Source organism: Populus alba, chromosome 10 (assembly GCF_005239225.2).
Source record: "Populus alba chromosome 10, ASM523922v2, whole genome shotgun sequence".
Lineage (NCBI taxonomy): Eukaryota > Viridiplantae > Streptophyta > Magnoliopsida > Malpighiales > Salicaceae > Populus > Populus alba.
In genome coordinates, this window is record NC_133293.1 from 5,961,078 (window position 1) to 5,980,826 (window position 19,749).

Sequence of the window (19,749 nt, forward strand, 5' to 3'; positions counted from 1 at the left end):
GTTATTTGTAAATAATATTGTTGGTTGGATCTTACTGATAGGGGCTGCATATGGGCTTGAGGTTGAAGCATCCTAACACAGGATCTAACAGTCAGAGTTGTGTTAGGCCGCATCATCAGTGGCCAGCTGAGTGAAATCGGGGTACAAAACAGCAACAGGTTGATTATAATAATAAATAAATCAACTCTAGCCCACTTAAGCTTAACATTAAGCTAAAAAATGATGATAAAGTAATGCCAAGCTCGAATTGCTATCAACAGAACGAAACATCAAACCATGGACTCTGTCTGTTCCTCACCCAGAAACATGCTCATTTATTGGTAGAATTCACCAGAAGGTTTTTTTTTATTATTGTTATTTTTTGATAATCATAGCAGGTAACGAAAATATAGGACAAATAACTTTCTTTTACAAGATTAATACTCATTTTAGGAGGTTCTGTCTGTTCACGTATTAGCACAGACATGAACAAGATGCCTGCTAAGAGATGTTGCAGTAAAAGAATAATTTTCCAACACAAACAAATGGGGATGTTCAGACTTCAGATAGTAACCTAGAGCAGCCTGAAGTTGAATTGGAAATCTGGTCTTCGTTTTAACCATGTGGAGTATATATATTTTGACAGCCAGTGAAGGATGAAGCATTTGCCACTTAGAGTTCTTACTGGTAATTGGTGAGGATTTTCTACATTATGACGTTCTTTCAAAACCACCACCAACCTGCATATGCAACCATTCTGGTGATGTACCACGACTGTATTCCCTCGGGGCTTGAGAACCAAATGCCATGCCAGCAGTGTCAAAAGCTTGTCCAAACTGCAATAAAAACTGATTTGTGGTGAGATTTATTCTTTCACAATACAAAGGAAATCGTAACATCTTTGCGCACTTTTTATTTATTAACATAAGCTCAGACCTATATCAGGCTCTTTGACTCTTTTCCCTTATCGGTCCGTGAAAAGAATCAAACTACACATATCTAGAAATAATCACCATGAAAAGACCATTAAGAGGAGGTTAACTCACAAAAGGCAACCTGTCATTTTAAGCATGTCTACCACTTGCAAGGTTCATCTACAAGAGAATTTAATTTTGTGCTATAGTGATTCCTAAGCAGAAACAGGCATCAGCAAAAGCAAGATTGCATAACCAAGCGTATCATGCAAAATTTGGTGAGTGAAGAAGCTTTATTTCCTACAAATATAATTAATAAACCTAACAAAAAAAAAATCAAAGGAAATATGGAGGGAGAAATCTAAAAGAAGCGGAGCTGGGTTAACTATCCTCAAATAAACTTCTGCGATAACACATCTCTGCTTTGTTTGAACTGCCAACCATCTCACCTATATGGTAAAGTAAGACCGGGGGACCTTTGGACGCCCTCTTCCTCTTAGTAATGATTGATCACCCATCAATCAGACAAGTTTGATGAACACCTTAAGGTTTATGATATGCTGCCCACAAAAGGCAGTTAAATGTTGAATTAACCCACCAATTGAACATAAAACAACCATGAAAAATGCTGAGTACACTAAAATTCAAGTATGCAGCTTAACTAAACACAACACCAGGACAAAGTGTTGGAACCTACATCTTTAGAAGCAAAGACTTCAATTCCAGGGTTCATTCTCGTATTCACTGCTTCAAGCTTCATTGATAGAAACTGCAATTTCCAGTAACTTGTCGACTTAATATTAATGTCAACAGAAATAAAAAGAGAACAAAACATATACAACTTGTTTCTGCACTGAATCCAATATAAGAAATAAGAATTCATACCTCAACCTGACGTTGTAATGATTGGATGTAATTGATAATCTCGTCAAGGACCAGGGCCTTGCCAATAACCTGCATTCAAGCATACGACTTTAGTCTAATTTATACATAATCTGGAAACTCAAGATCAATCTCAAAACAATTCTTTTATAATATAACTTTTACAGAAGCGAGCTCCAAACATCTGCCTTATCAAACTTTATTCCAATAAATGCTAGTGTATTGGAACTTAAAACAAATCTCAAAAGTGATCTTTTAAAATACTCGATAACTTTTACAGTGGTGAACTTAGGCTTGTTGCTACCTAAATCCCTGTCCTTGATTATTCTATCCTAACATGTCCATTGATAAACTGAACTAAATTTATTTCACAGTATCTTCCTGCAAAACTAAATGAATAATGGAACAGAACTGCAAGTGTTTTGGGACTAAATAAATATGAATTTTAAGGTAATTCCAGTACCATACCTTGTTACAGCCTGGGACTAGATCCTGAAGAATTTTCATCCTTTCGCTTATCTTTTCTCTCCTAGCCTGTCCACAAGAAAGTTCTCGTAAGCAGAAGTCATAGGTTGTTGGATAAGGCATCTTCATTATTGCTAAATTGTAGGGTTTTCATTTTTTTTTTTTAAAGGACAAGTATAGGAGGATATATAAATAAAGAAAATTACTCTTTCAGCTAGACTGTGGCTATCAGTAGCTTGACCCCTTCTTGCTCGTACGTGGATATAATCTTGTTTTGATGGCTCTGGTGGTTGAGTTTTGTGTTCCACATGCTTGCCTGAACTGGGTTCTGCTTCATCTTTAGAATCATGATGACGATGATGATCCTCATCTTTACTCCCTGATGTTTTGAGCCGCTTACCATCACAATGCTCCCAATTCAGTTCAAAGGTAAAAAATAGGAACAGCTAAGTCCTAAATCTCAAAAAAACATTACGGATTCAAACAGATCAATAGAACATTATTATAAAAACAAATAAATTAGATCAGAAATAAAAGTACCAGAAGTCCGTTGGTAGTGGGTTTTGAAGAATCATCATCATCAACATCGCGACGTTTCCTGACAGAAGCTGCTGCTCTCTGCTCTAAATTAAGTAAATCAAAGTGCCCTCTTCCGCTCCCGTTAATGGGAAATTGCCAGATCTCCTCCAAACTGTAAGGACCTCCTTCATTCATCATTGCAGGCGGATCCATTCTAAATATTATTAAAATCCCAATACCAGTAGATGGGGAAAGGGAACGAGAGAGAGACAAAGTGACGATGTTGGTGTGTGATCTCCTTAGACAGTGGAGTTTGGTGCGCAGTGTGCTTCCACTCTCACTTCCTCGGGAGTTGTAACTAAATAGTCTTCACTTCCTTACAGTGGACGGAGTGAGCGTGTCACTTCAGTAGCCATGAGCTATTCTCGAAGCCTCCAGCCTTTTAGAGTATAACCTTTCCTTTCTTTAAACTCACTCACTCCCTCTCTCTCTCTCCCCCCAGCCTATCTACCTTTGCTTCTTCTTTTCCTCACACCGTCACACTTTCTTTTTCCCATCTATGCTCATCTATTTATTGCGTTCTGTTGTTCATAGCATTCAATGTATGCTTTGGGGGACCTGAGGTATAATTATTTTTTAAAAATATTTGTTTAATTAAAAATATATTTAAATAATTTTTATATTTTTAATATCACCAGATTATTAAAAATTATTTTAAAATATTAATTTAATATTTTTTCAAATAAAAAACAATTTAAAAAACAGGAACTACTACGATATCAAGTGCTTGTTTGACTTAAAGGTATGATAACTTTGTTTTCAAAGATTCAAACATCTTAAAACACAAATCACATAGCATAAAAGTGAAAAAAAATACATGCTTTTTATATGGATCCCACAAAAAAAAAATCAACCACACCTCCAAACCAAACACTTCTAAGACACTGTTTGGCATTGCATTCCAAACGGTGTTTTGCCTAAATTCAAATTTTTTTTTTGTTAAAATTAAGTTCGGTTTGTACTTTTTGGATCGTTTTGATGTGCTAATGTCAAAAATAATTTTTAAAAAATAAAAAAACATCATTAGCATGTATTTCGGCATGAAAAACTATTTGAAAAGCAACCGCTACCACACTACCAAACACGCTCTAAATAGTCAATGAGATATGAATATCAAAGTTATTAAATGTCCAAGTTTAAGACTCAAATAGATTTGGTTAGATATGTTAAAAGTAGTAAATTAAAATAATATCATTTTAAATTTTTAAAGTTAAAATTACTTTCTTAAAATATATAAATCAATTTTTGATTAAGTTGGTTAAATTAGAGTAACCTTAATTTAACTAGATTAATTTTTATCTATTTTTTATTTTTTTGAATCCCGGTTTATAGATCAAGTTTTGGATCTACATGCCAAGCACAAATATAATTATATCTTTTGTTGTTTTAGTTACTGAATTTTAAGAACTTTAACCATTAAGTGTTTTTATTAAAATTTGTTATTAAATGTTGATGTTATTATAAAGTGTATCTTTATCCGACCTTGAATTAAGAAAAAAAATCATATGGATGTTGTCTGAATAATCACTGTAAATTTGAATATAATAAAGGTTTTGTTGGATTTAATAATTCTGCATAAGAGTTGGCCTTGATAAAGTGGTAAAGCAATTGAATGGGGTGAGTTTTTATAGACTAAGCTTAGTACAAATTTGAATTTAAGATTGTTATTTTGTAAAAATAATTAAATTTGATATCTTTTACATTAGATGCGTAGTTTTACCTGGATTTTGAGGTAGTGAAGGAAATTGAATGAACTAGGTTTTTTTTTTTCTTTTTTTCTAGACAAGTTGTATTTTATTCTTCTTTATTTTTTTTTAAACAATTTGTGTACTTTATTATTTACTATTTTGTTGTTTTATTCTTTTTAGTTGATCAAAAATAAAAGTACATATACTTCAATAAAAAAAAACAAAAAATTGATATACTAAATAATTAATGTAAATTTTTTTTTTAAATTGTATTGAACTTGCTATTAATAAACTTCGACTAGCCAGCCAATCGCTAACCTGAGTTGGGATTAAAAAAAAATAAAAGCTAATATAGAGTTGACTTAACTGACCTAATAGATTAATCTTGATTCAATCAAAACTCGATTAAAAATTTTATTTTTTAAAAAATAATTTTTAATTTATTATTATTTTAATTTATTAAAAAAAATAATTATCTCAAGTTAATTTATATTATCTAGTTTAGCTAGCACAATGTACACATACCATTTGACTAAACCAAAAACTTGATCTAATCTAGTTTGCTTAACGACATGGGGTTTTGAACATAGTTTTTAGATCCCGCCTGGTCCAATGTTTAGATTCTGGATTTTGACCAGATCACCAGATCACCCGGATCAATTCTTTAAAAAAAAAAAAAAATTGTTTTAGTAAAAAAAATAATAATCAATGGGTTGCAACTGGGTTTTTAATCGAGTTTTGTTAAATCAACCAGGTCACATTGGTTTTTTCTTTTCCTATTTTTTTTTAACCTGATCCGGTTTTAGCTTTAAATTAGTCGAGTCGACCTACCGGGCCGGGTTTTAAATCTATAATTTTGAATAATAAGCTGTATGTGCTAAGATATACTTATCATCCTAGGTATTTGTTTGAATAACGTATCACTCTCGTAATAACATCTAATGATTGCTATTATTACGTGTATCATTGTGATGTTGAACCACGTTAAAGTTTCCCATAATTATGGTTCTTGATCTCCGATAATCATGGATTAGGAATGGATTGAGGACCACCCACCCTTGAGCGGCCCCTTATTAAAGTTTTAGCCATATCTGACTTTTTTTTTTTTTTTGGTTTCATTAAGTTTTTTTTCATGTATTTTAGAATTTTTTTTTTTTTAATAAGAAAAAACTAGCATACACGCTGTATGAGTGTAGGATAGATAACAAGAATAAAACAAGGGTTTTAGAATTGCATGTATTAATATAAGATACTTTAGCTTAATTTTATTTAACCTCACATTATATTTATAAATCATCTATATTACTATATTCATCACTAATCCAAAAATTTCAGATTTAGCACTAGATTGTTAGCTACATTATGGTAGGGTTAAATTATTATTTTAACGTAAAAAAAATATTCAAGCGTTACTAATATTTTTTTTAGTAGAAAAAAAATATGTAGAAGTTGACTCGATATAACCCGGTCAACTTAATATATTCAAAGATAACACGAACAACCAATAAAAAACATAGTTTAACTAAAAAATAAAAAGAATTTATTTATTTATTATTATTTTAATATTAAAAAAATAACATATTGGATCGACTTGGTTCAGTTTGGGTTAACTTGCCAAATTCATGATTTGGATAATGAGACCATAATAACCTCATATAAAGTAAATCAAAACAAATTATAAAGCTCAATTTTCAATTAACTCAATATTTAAGGATAATATATATATATATATATATATATATATATAAATTTAAAAAAAAATTAGTTAACCTGTCAAATCCACAACCTAAGTAATGAGATCAGAATGTGATTTCTACAAATGCACTAAAAAAAAAAAACTAAATCCATTCCAATTCACTATAAAACACTTCAAATACACACAATTCACGAACATTCATTTGATTTCTGCACAAATTGTTTTGGCCTAACCACTTCCAAAACACAAATTTTTGTCTTTCATTCTCCATTATTTTGCATCATTCATAATCTATACTATCCTAATTGCATCAAACCATAATAATTTCACATTTATGCCAAATTTCTCCTAGGAACCCTAGTTCAAAAATCCAACAATTATGCATCAATTTCATTTCTTTCCATTTAAATTTGTTCAAATACACTTAAAACTTCTTACCCAACACTAAAACGAACTTCGAATGCTAACCAGTTAAAGTTTTTTTCACTCCCCCAATTTTGTTCTTCCTTGCCGTGAGTTACTACCTTGTTTTTCCCTCTTTTTTTCCCACTTAATTTCTTCTCAATTCCTTGCTTGTTGGGTTAGTTAATGCCTCACACTTCCTAACTTATGAATTTAGCCTAGATTTTGCCTTTGCTCTCTCATGTTTTTGATAGTTTTGCTCTCCCCTTTCTTTTCTCTCTTTCTCTCTTTTTCTCCAACTTATTCAACAACTTTAAAGACGAAGAAGAAGTTGTTTTGTTTAATTTGTTTGTCCAATGATCATTTTACCTTTAATGAGACCTTTATAATTATATCGGTTGTCTCCATTTTTTCGCAGCCCTTCTAAACTTCGATCATCTAGAAATTTTCCCAACAGTAAAATAATATATTTAAGGATCTACATAAAATTTTAGCTCTATCTGAAAGTCAGATTTAAAGTTACGTTTGATAGTGTAAAGTTGTCCGATTAGCGATTTTGCACTAAAACTCCTAATTTCTTGTTTCATCTTTTTATATATTGTATTTAAATTTATTTTTTCCCATTAATTTTTAAGAGCATTTTCTTATTCCAAAATATCTTATTCTACTTTTCAATCTTAAGCTCAATTACCACTTATTTTTAATTTTCCGTACCATTATCTATTTTAACCAAGATTTTCACCAATATATTGTTGTTATTCCTTTACAAGTTATTCATTTCCGTGTTTTCCTTTCCAACTATTTTTCATAAATCATTTTTTTAAAATTCATACATAAACATTTTATTCTAATTTTACACATCTATCATCATCTCTATGAGTTAAATATTCATTTTACTCTATTTGTATAAATTTTACCTCATTGATTATATTTTCCCTTCAAGGGTTTACACTTGGCCTTGCTAAAATAAAAAGTGAAATCAATAATTTTTATATTATCCTCTTTTACTTTGTTACAATCCATGCTTCAAGGAAATAGCCATGCAATACCTCATACTCTAATACATTATCACATTAATCAACCCATTAGTCTTTTCACAACTATACAAACATGATCATCATCATCAAATTACACAAAGAATATCACAAAAGAACACCCATATGTAGAAACAAACTCATTATCCTTAATCAAACTCACATAATCACAACTTATCATCAAACAGTCCAAAATCACATATGCAACTAATGTTTAGTCCTAAAAATTATCAATCTATCAAGAAAATGATTTAGGATTAGAGATCGACCTTCTAGGGTGGTTTTGGTTGTCTATGGATTGTCGAAACATGCAGAGGCAGTCAGAACAGTAGTGGCATGTTAATGTTGTTGTGGAGTGTTACTGTTATTTCTGCCGCAACTTCCAACTGGATTTTGAATGTCAAGACATCATATTTTGAGTTGGACCTTTCAAAAAAGTTTGATATCACCTTCTAGACTTTCTAAAACATCTAAGTTTGTATTTTTTTTATTTACTTTTGTAACTCTAGATAAAGGTTAAAAACCAAAACAAGTCTAAGCTGCAATGAACTTCTTGACAAATTTTAACTTGTTTGTTTTGGCTATTTTCTAGGCTTCCAAAAGGTAGAGTGAATTTTTAACTCTCATAAAAATTATAGGCCTATATATTAGCTTTCCATCAACCTAAAGAACACTTGAAATTGAGATGCATGGCTCTTGTTATGAATTAAAAATCAAACAATGTTTTGGTTCTCATAGAGTTTCTAAGTTGTTTCATGGGGGCGTCTCCATAAAAGGTTTTCTAGGCTTCTTTTTTTTTTTTTATGGCTGCGAATAGATTTCTTTGTTATGGAAGATGGTTGTTTGGATGGTGTTTTATTGGCTGAAATTGATATGGTTTGATGACTGGAAAATAAAAAACTGTGGTGCTACAGAAATAACAGGCTTGATGAAAAAAATATTAGAGAAAATGTGAGGGAGAGAGGGTAGTTGTCATGGTGAGGAAAAACTTGAAGGAGAAATCTCTTCTTCTTTTTTCTTTGTGGCTTACCTTCTCTTTTCTTTTTTGTGTGTTTCTTTTCTGCTATTTTGTTCTTCTTATAGAAAACCTTTTCCCCCTTTCTTTTTTCTGTTGTCCTCTATTTATAATAGCAAAATTAATTAGGAAAGAATTAATTGAAGATTCTTACATAATGAAAAATTAATTGAATATTTTTTTCCTTTAAGGAAAAATTAATTGAAGATTTCTACTTTAATGGAAAAATCTTGTTGCACAAAATATTTCTTTCCATCATATTTGATTTTTCTTTTACCATGATCTTGAATATACAAAAAATATTTTCGTTAAGTTCAAAATCTTGTTATTTTCTTTTTAATTATGATATCGTTGATTCCTTCCTAATCAAATCAAACATTTAAGCAATCTCATTGATTCCTTCCTAATCAAACATTTAAGCTCATTTTATCTTTCCTATTTGATTTCCCAAGATTTTAGTTCCTATTTTTTTGTTTTTGTATTTTATGATTGTTTCTAGCCACGCAAAAATTAAATAAAAATCACAAAAAAAACAAAATAATTAAAATTGACTAGTTTTATTGAAAATACTTTTTTTATTATTTTCTATTTTTATTTGGAATATATAAAGAGGGTCAAAATTTAGGTTATGATATCTATAAAATAAGCCTTACATTTAAGAGTATATTTATAAAAACTAAAAATCTAAGATTAAAATGAAAAAACTTTAAACTTAGGTGGTATGCACCTTAGCTCTATTGTAATCCATCACATTGGATAAATCTTGAAAATGAATGTAGCTTATTTTGTGTTATTTCCTACTAACATCACATCCATTGATCCGATTACGATCTACAAGGATGAGTAAAGATTAAAAAAAAATCTTATTGGTGAGATTTAAATTGTACTTTCACAAATTTTCATTTTATTCCTTAAATTTAATAAACCACCCTTTTGAGGTTTTTTTTATTTTTAAAAAGCTTTTATTGTTAACATTTTTTTAATAAAAAGAATCTTATTGTCTTACATTTTTTTGGTTATATTTGAGAGTCTTTGTTTTCATATTTTTGTTTAATAAAACATGCACAAAATATATTTATGTCTTAGCATATTGAAACATAAATAGATAAACATATTAAAATTCTTACTGTATAATTGGAACTCCAACTCTATTTACCATATTTCTATACACTATTTTTTTTTTATTCTCTCTTTTCTCTCTCCTACATTATCACTGTTTTTTCTTATTCTTTCTTATACATATAGATGCCTAGTTAATAAGAAATTCTATGATACTCAAGTTATAATTATCAATATTTATAGCACTAGGAGAGATATACATATAGAAAGAAGAGAGAAATATGAGAGATGAATTATTATCACTTTTTTTAGGATCAAATTTGAGTAGTTGAAAATTAAATAAGCACAGTTGTATAAATATTTAATTTTATTAAAATATATAACTACTTATAATTTTTATTTAAATTTTTTTTTTTAAAAAATAAAATAATCATTTGATTCTTCACTTGAATCCAATTTATGATGACTTGATTTATTTATGAAATCAAGCCAAGATTTATGCCCTGCAAAAACATGAATTTAGAAGAGTATTTATAGAGCAAAATTTAATAATTTGATGCTTTGAAGAGTACTCTTGATTTGTCTACAGAGTATTGTTGAAGAACTCTTATGAGGTGCTTAGAATTGATCCAACAAAGATTCGTTCATTATAGACTTTGAGCGCGTAGATGAAGGGAGATTTGATGTTTTGAAGAGTGCTTTAGATTTATCTCTAGACTCTAAAGTGTTTTTAAAGAACTTTTATGAGACATTCAGGTTAGATCCAACAAAAATTCATTCCTTATAGACTTTAAACGCATGGATGAAAGAGCTTTGAGAGCTTTTGAGAGAGTTTCTTGCTTGAATTGCTTATCTTAAATAAAATTTTGTATCTTCCATTAAAACTCTCTCATCCATGTCTAGGGTGAGCCCGCTTTTTATAGAGAATTGTAGGGATACTCATGTATTTTTTCAATGTCATACCATATTATTTGATTGATTGATTTTTATTTATGAGATCTTGTATTTATGATAAAATATCTTAAATATTACATCTCATTTGTCAATCTTTCATTTACCAAGAAATATATAAAAGACCATTTATTTTCTATGTCATTTATATTTATTTTATTTTATATAAAAAAAATAAAATAAAAAATAACAAATTTTGATTGGCAAATTTTTTTTGTTTCTACATAAATGTGATTTCTCTCTCTTATTTTTACGTTTATCTCTCTCCTAATCTGTAAGTATGGGTTATTATAACTTCAACACCATATAATATTTCTAGTAATTCAATATTAGAGATAATCTCCCTTTTTTTAATATATATTCTACTCCTTAACAATAACTATTAAACAATCATCCAGAAGTGGGATTTTAACTGTTTTAGGTAAAACTTCAACGATAAACATAATTTTGTAACTTGTAAGACATAATAATTTACCCTTCCGATCCTTGCATACAACACTATTAATTAGTGACTTTTATTGTTTTTAAAGACATAATCACATGTGTTCAGAAATTCATAACTATAATTACTAATATTTATGATATTAAAAATAAAGATAAACACAAAAGGAAAAAAAATCATACTACTTTTTTGGTAAAATCAAATACGTTGTTTTCTATTCTCTTTTTATCTATCTTTTAATATTGTAAATATAGGTAATTACAGTTTAAATACTATAACATAGAACTAATTATATGATCCGAGTTTCATCATAGGTTTAAAAAAAAAATTAGCAAAAAACAAAAGATAAATATGCCCAAAGATGGCAGATTGGCAAATACCTGCTAGACACACGTAAACATTTTTTTTTAATATATATATGTGCGCACAAAACTGAAATGCCTCTATAACTAAACAACAATAACAAAAACAAACCCTTATAAAATTACAATTAAACCCTTGAAGTCAAGGCTAAAAAAATTGAATGACAAGGATAATAAAATAATTCAATTGTTCATATATATATATATATATAATGTTCATAGGACTAAATAACAATAACATAAAAAACAATTAGAAAATGACAATCAATTTCTTAAAATTACGGTTATCAAATTTGCATAGTAAATATGCTTGCGTAATTTAACTGTTTGTGATAAAATTAAAATTATTATATTTTTTAAGGACAGTACAATAATTGCACTATTATTTAAAAAAATAAAAGATAATGTTGTTCTCAAATAAATCAAGAATGACAAATTAATTGTGTGTAAAGACCATCATACCCCTTAAATAAAGCTTAAAAAAAAAATTCACTATATCCCAGGCATATTTCACTATAGATGAATTACAATAATAATAAAAAACAAACTTACAGTATTTAGTATTTCACTTAATTTTATGGCCTAGGTGAGCTATTTGAAGTTTGAATACACACTGTGTGTGCATCTATATGTTTGTTAAAAATATCACATACACTATAGACTCAAATGCATCCATGGAAAGACCATTTGAACACAAATAAATTAATCTAGTTTTGTAATGATTGGAAATATGGTAAAAGTTATTTTTTAAAATTTATTTTTGATATTAATACATCAAAATAATATAAAAAAATGAAAAATTCTAATTTGAAGAATTTATTGTTCAAAGTTTGATGAAAAATAGATTGTACAACCCAAAAGAGGATCTAAATTTATCCAACATGCCAGCCTAATGTGCCAAAGCATATATATATATCAAGATCAAACATAAAATTTTAAAACATACATAGGTATTAGTAGAATTTGAAAAAAATAAAAATAAAATTGGTAGATTTTGCATCTTAAATATTCCTAATAATATTTATATAAAAATAATTCCATGCTCTTAAAAACAAGTGTGATATTGTTGAAAATAAATTAACAACACACCTATACAATTTCGGATTTTCATTAAAAAAATGATTTAACTGAAAGGCAATAAAAGTAAAAAAATAATCCAGTTTTAATAGAAAAATAAAATTTTAAACAACTAAGGATTTTCAGATAGATTAACATAATATTTGATCCATTTTTGTTTTGTTTTATTTTATATCTAAAAAAAAATACAATATACATGTTAAATTAAAGCTTACAACAATGGGTTTTCATTGGTTCAAGCAAAAATCTATTAGATATATACTATATTATGAGAAATCACTCAAAATTTATATATAAAAAATTCTCCAATAATATATATATAAAGTCCAATCATATATTTCGTTATCGCAATAGCTGTTCACTGGTTCTCTAGGAAAAGAAACAAGAGATGTGCATGAAATGGGATCTCCCTCGGAGTATCTATGCTTACTATATCCATGCAAGAAGTGGCCCTGTTGATGTTATACAACTACAAAGCACAAGGTGTTAATTCCTCACGTGCTTCAAAAGCCATACCGGTTATATATATATATATATATATATATATATATAAGTAAATTTAGATCATTGTAGGAAGAACATTAGTCTATTCTACGGCGCTACACTACGGGTTAGATCACATTATTTAGAGTAGAAAGAATTTTTTTTTTGACAATATCATTAAATCTAATTAAATAGATCAATTTTAAAATCTCTCGAGTCATTTTTTTGTCTAACTTAAATTTTTAATTAAATCATGTTAGAATTAACCCAATTTAAATTAATCAATTTTATGAGTTCAAATACAATCTTAATGGCCAGTAAAAATATGGCTTAGATTTAAAAAAAAAACTTCAAGATGATAGTTTTTTTTTTTATATATGTCGAGATAATAACAAATTGAATTGATCTTGGTCCCTCCTGCAGCTCGGGTCATGGACTATATTGAATTTAATAACTTTTTATATAATCTATTTTTATTTAATTATATAATAAAAATAGAGATGCTCACGAAATTAAACAACAATCTAAAAATAGACACTTATTTGAGATATTGATAATCTTATAAAAAATAATTATGTGGTTTATTTCTCAAACAATCCAACATTAAAGGATAAAATCTAAAAAATAAAAATAAATTAAAAATAATGAAAGGACCAAAAAAAATATGGCTGGTAGGTAAACTCGTCAAACCTGTGAATTGGATAGCTTGGGCTAACACACCAAACTCATGAACTAGGTTATAGAATCCACTAGAACTATAATTTTTTTAAAAACTATTTATTTTAATTATATGATAGCAAAAATTGACAATTCAAAATCGAACATCAACCCAATACTAAGAAGTTTTTTGAGACTACGATAATATCATAAAAAACAAAACTAATTATGAAACTGAATACAATTAATCCAATATCTAAGGATAAAATAAAAAAATTAATAAAAAAAGAGAGTTAAACTTGTCAACCCAATAACCAAGTCAACTAGCCAAACTGTAAATAGGTCCATGGACTTTATAAAATTTTAAAAAAAACTTTTCTTTAAAATTATTTTTTTAACTATATGAAAAAAAATAGATAATAAAAAAAATCAGGTTTAATTAAAAAAATAAACACCTCACCAAACCCGTAAACCGGAGCAATCTGGGTTATCTTAAAAAACCTGCAATTCACATCATTCCTATAGAAATTAAAAATAAAAAGAAACAAACTAAGAAGTCAAATCCTCAACCACCCCAATATTAAAAAATAAAATTGACAAAAATAAATTTGAAAAAAATATCATAACAAATATTCAATAACAAAAGAAGAAAACAAAAGATTGTAATCTACAATACAATGAGTGTGAGAGAACAATGATATATCCTCACACCCTTTATTTTTGTTACTTTAAAAAAGTTTAGTAACATGATTTTTTGCTAAAACTATTTTTTTAACTTTATAAGAAAAAAATATGCTATAATAAAAAGTCAAGAACAATTTTAAAAAAAAAATGAAGACTCTCAATCAAACCCGTAAAATAAAAAAAACTTGAATTATCTTATCAAATCTACAAATCACGCTAATTTTATAAAAGGATAAATAAAAAAGAAACAAATTATGAAGTTAAGTTATCAACCACCTCAAAATAAAAAGATGAGATAAATAAAAATAATTTTGATAAAAAATTATAATAAAAATTCAATAAAAAAATCCTCTAGATTATTATTGAGAACTTTTGGATTTCATGTAATTATCCGGTGGCAATAAGAGATGAATGTCAAGTGCATTTTTGGTTGGAATTAAGTTAAGTTTACTTTTGGTTTTTTTTTTTTAATTTCAATTTAATTATTTTTATAAATAAAAATCACATCAAACTGAAAATAATCACCCAACTCATTTAAATAAGGCATAACCAGTCCAAGAAAGCGTCCAAGAAAGAGTCTTTCGAGAGCAAAGAGGCTACTCGAGATCATTATTACCTGTAGGCAGCAGATTTTCAACGTGCTCAAGGCAAAATCCTAATTTGCTGGACGTGTCTCCTTCAGTGCAATGTTATAAATGGCAGCCAGCAAAGCAAGAAAGAATCGTAGGGCACTGATAGCAGGGCACTCGAGCCCAAACTCCTCTTTCGAGATGGCGACTCCGAAAGGTATTTTATTTGATCCCGAGGAAAAAAAAACCCCAATGTCTTTAGTCGATCGGTGTAGTTTTGGAAACTCCACGAGCAAAATACGCGATATATATATATATATATATAGAGCATGTCATGTGCCAAGTTACTCGAAATATGGTAAAGGGTCCACAGCTTGTTATGCCTGCAGCTCACAGTTCGGGTATTCAGTTCAATACCAAACATAGTTTTGCAAAATCACTTATAACACGTTATCAAACACATAAATATAGCCATTGTTTGGCATAAAGAGGTTTGTATTTTCTGTGATCTCAGGTTCGAACCCTAGATTGCTCATATGATGGCCACTGGAGGCTTATATGATCGTTAATTTCAGGACCCGTGGGATTAGTCGAGGTGCACGCAAACTGGCCCGGACACCCACGTTAATCTAAAAAAAAAATATAGCCATTGTCATAGATTTTTTTACCTCTCTCTCTCTCTCTCTCTCTCTCTCCCTCCCTCTCCCCTCGACTGTATTGATCGATTGGTATATTGTTTGAATTTGTTTAATAAATCTTTGTTGATTTACATGTTTTCATGAAACCAAAGATCTTCTATCTCATTAAAAAAAGTTGAAGAGTCACAATCAAATATTAGTTAAATAATATGAATTTAACTCACACGTACACTTAACTTGGCAGGACCTCGGGCTTGGGTTCGAGATTGTCTTTTGATAATGTTTTTTGGACTTGGATTTGAGTTTATCATAACATAACTCTTCATCCCTGAAGAAATTAGTAAAATTAGGGCTGAAATAAGAGGTGCTTTATACATTTTTGCAGCACATCCCTTACCTTCCTCTCTTTCTATTGTTATCCAACCTCTTTTGCCTTCCTTTTCCTTTAAAATTCATTTGCTTCGTAGAATTAAAAGGAAGTGTATTTTTTCAAGTATGTTGTTGGAATTCCAAGAGATTCATTGCATACATCTCTAGGCTTTCTCTTTGTTGATATCCTGTCTATTTTACCCTTTTTGACCATCTATTATAGAGCCTGAGATCCTATCCTTGTAGATATATTTTGAGTTCAAAATGTTTTTTTTGCTCATAGACTTAAAAGGAAGTGCATTATTTTAAGTGTGTTGTTCAAATCCTAAGAGTTTGATTATACATATTTGTTTGTATAAAGTGACGAGTAACAAAACCATAAGAATAAAGGATCTGTTATTGACAAAAAAAGATTTCTAGCCTTCTTTTCTTCTCAATAAGTACCACAACTATCTTTTTTTTTTTTTTTTTCATCATAAAAAAAAAGAATGTGCACACAATTACAACACTTTTTTGGGCAAAACAAAAGGAGTATAATTGCATACCAAAAATTATATGCACAAATTTAATTAAATAAACCAAGACTTATTTGTGATAATAAATAAAACTCGTTGATGATAACTAAAATTTAAATTCAAAAATTAAGAAATAAATATGTATCAAGATATATAATCTCATGATATGGACAATTGACCCAATTATATTGAGTAACTTTGTTTTTTGTAATTAATTTTTTATTAAATCAGATAATCATAAAAAAACAAAAAAAAAAATAAAGGTTGGATTAATCTTTTTGTTTAACATAAAACAATTGTCCAAACATCATTAATGTGATTTCTAAGAGAATAAATCCATGAATATTCTGAAACTAACACATGAATATTTTATTTCAAGTTTTCAAAATCCAAAGTCATCTTTTTAATTTTGAAACTTGATTTACTCATTTAACATAATAGTTTTCTTATTAATTTTGGATTTTATCTAATGGTTTACAAGTGTGGGCCCGCCCACGCGTCTGGCCTGCGAGCCAAGCTTTTTTCCTAATAGTAGAGGACATGTCATCCACCTTTTAATTTTTTAAAAAATAAACCAAAAAATATATCATCTGCTAGTTTAGTTTTCAAAGATATGAACTATTTAAAATTCATAAAATATAGTCATTTAACACCAAAATCAACATTTTACATGGCACAACATGAATCAAAGCAAGTTGATAAACCCATTAGAATTGGACTAGAAACCAAGCTTCCAATACAATAGACAAGGAACAAGAATTTGGGTGTGGTCCCACTAGGGCACTAGTAGCACTAAAAAAAACATGCAATTTGGAACCGGTTTGCTATTGAAAATAAAGTTATTAACATTTATAATTGATCTTTTACCTTTGTAAAACTTTTTTTCAATTCTTTTTTTTTTGGAACCGGTTTGCTATCGAAAATAAAGTTATTAACATTTATAATTGATCTTTTACCTTTGTAAAACTTTTTTTCAATTCTTTTTTTTTTTTTTGGAATCGTTTTGTGAAAAATAAATGCACTTGCAAATACCAAAAATCTTAGTTCTATCATGATGGATCAATGTATTTTGTACTAAAACCCATTTACCCAAAAGGCTTATGGATAAAGGGGTTGAAAAAGAAGATGATCCATCATAAAAGCTCAACAGAGATCAAAACCCATGGAAAAGGGGTTAGCAAGATATCAACCTAACTTTCTTGAATTTAACCACGTGCTAGACCCAAACGCTTGAGGATTTGGTGACGTGCTAGGCTAAAACACTTGTGGGTCTGGCAAGATGCTAAACTCAATTCCCTTGAGCTCAGCTACATGCTAGGTCCAAATGCTTGTGGGTCTGACAAGGTGCCAAACCAATTCTCTTGAGCTCGGCTATGTGCCAAGACCAAGCTCTTGTGGGTTTGACAAAATATCAAATCCAACTCCCTTGAGCTTGACTACACTATAAATCCATGTGCCTTTAAACCTAGATGGATGCTAGACTCAATATTTTTTGGTATAGGATTGTCCTAGACCTTAATGTACAATAGGATAACCTAGGGTTATCATCTCCTTACACCCCTGCTATGTGAAAATCTCCTAAGAACTGGTTATGTGTTAATCAACATTAATATTAATTATAAGGGTTGATTCTATCAACATTAATGTTATGTATGGAATTATATAGGACTGTCTTCTATAGGCACGTGGTATTCCCATCAACTTAATGTTGATGTAAGGGACTCTCTCTCAATTTGGATATGAAAAAGAAAAATACTTTCGACCACTCGAACAAAAAGAAGAGTTCAAGATACAAATGTTATAAATACTCTTTAAATGACCCAGGTAAGGGGTTCATAATCTTTACTCATTTATAATATATTCTCAGCATTTATCATATACAAACTAAAAATAAACATTCTTATTTTTAGAATTTAATACTTATTTATTAAAACTCTTCACTATAAAGTTATTGACTTAATCATAAGAATTAAGAGGGTCCTAAAATCCCACCAACAAGTATTGTTTTGTAGGAATCCATGTCTTTATCACTAATCCTCTAGACTCTTAGTTATGAAGAATAGAAAATTAACATGAAGTTGTGATAATATATTAGTTAAACGCTAAAACACTCAAATTACCTAACATATTGAATTATGTATCATCATCATAACTTGTTTTTGTACATGTGATTGGCAATTTTAAAAAAAATATAGTTCTCTTATCTTTTTAGATTTACAACAATCTACCTTTATTTTTCGAAAAAGAAACAAGAGCTGAAAACTTATAAAAAAGGAAAAGAAAAGGAAAAACAACGAAAGTTTTGAAAGTTTTTGTTAACTATTCATTAAGGAACCATGTTGAAACTTTTTAAAAACTATAAAATTAACTTCTTGGAGATTAAATAATAAAGCGAAGGGGAATATTGGTGAATTCGTAGGAGCCAAAATGTAAAGAAGAAATTAGGCAAGTTGAGAGGGGATACATCAAGGCCGGCCGGTTGTTTGATATTATTGTTTTTTTTTTTTTTAATTTTTATTATTTTCAAATTCTGTAAACAAGAACAAAAAATTGGTTGTTTTTATTTTTGTAGTCATTACATAATTCTTATTGATTCTCATAGCTTAACAAAAGTAGAGCATCAATTCCTGCCATTTCATAATTAATTAATTAATTCGTGATGAAACTCATTGACAAATGAATTATCTCTGATACCTAAAACTTCTTTTAGTTATTTTGTTGGCACAATTAAATATATCTCATTTTAGTTATTTTCAAGCTAATTTATTATTAAAACATGGTAACCATACTTAATAAACCCTGTTCGATTTATCTAGAAACTCGTGATTGATCAGCACTGGCCTCAGGTCCAGCTTCAATTTGAATAAGTTTTGACATTTACTCAGTAATGGTTAGGTCATATCATATCAAGAGCCAGCTTAGGGATGTTCCAATGGATTATCAAAGTGGATATATTGAGATCAACAATGAGGTGGTTGAAGTGATAAATAAAGATCAATGCCATACCAGCTTGCATAAAGATTAGCTCATTGCAGAACTGAACGAGAGAGATAGATCCCCAACCAGTTCAAGATTGAGGATAGTTGAAAGATATGAGCTCAGTTGTTTCCTATCAATGTCAACAATGCCAGTCATGATCTGAGGATCGGAGCATATTAGTTTCAGGGTATTGTTTGATTTGAATTAACATAGCTTTTCAAGATCCAGCTATAACTTGATGGAGCTAAACTCACTTTGCTTTTTGCAGAAAGGATCTGCAACTTGGAAAATGATTAAAAATGATGAGAAC

General features: G+C 29.1%; 1 protein-coding gene across 3 annotated transcripts; it reads right to left on the reverse strand.

The window, feature by feature from the left end:
* Positions 1 to 389: 389 nt before the first annotated feature.
* LOC118045469 (transcription factor BHLH089) lies at positions 390 to 3,317 on the reverse strand. Of its 3 annotated transcripts, XR_012170842.1 has the most exons (7): positions 2,781 to 3,317; positions 2,447 to 2,650; positions 2,244 to 2,309; positions 1,779 to 1,847; positions 1,591 to 1,662; positions 1,343 to 1,453; positions 678 to 815 (listed from the first exon to the last, which is right to left on the reverse strand). XR_012170842.1 is itself a non-coding variant. In XM_035054121.2 (6 exons), exons 1-6 carry the CDS (start codon positions 2,970 to 2,972, stop codon positions 690 to 692), a joined length of 729 nt encoding a protein of 242 aa, XP_034910012.1. In that variant the 5' UTR covers positions 2,973 to 3,317; the 3' UTR covers positions 390 to 689. The 3 variants fall into 3 exon arrangements, 2 of the variants coding, with proteins under 2 accessions (XP_034910012.1, XP_034910014.1); XM_035054121.2 differs by lacking the exon at positions 1,343 to 1,453 and having other exon boundaries at positions 390 to 815; XM_035054123.2 differs by lacking the exon at positions 1,343 to 1,453 and having other exon boundaries at positions 390 to 815; positions 2,447 to 2,635; positions 2,781 to 3,316.
* Between the last annotated feature and the right edge of the window lie 16,432 nt (positions 3,318 to 19,749).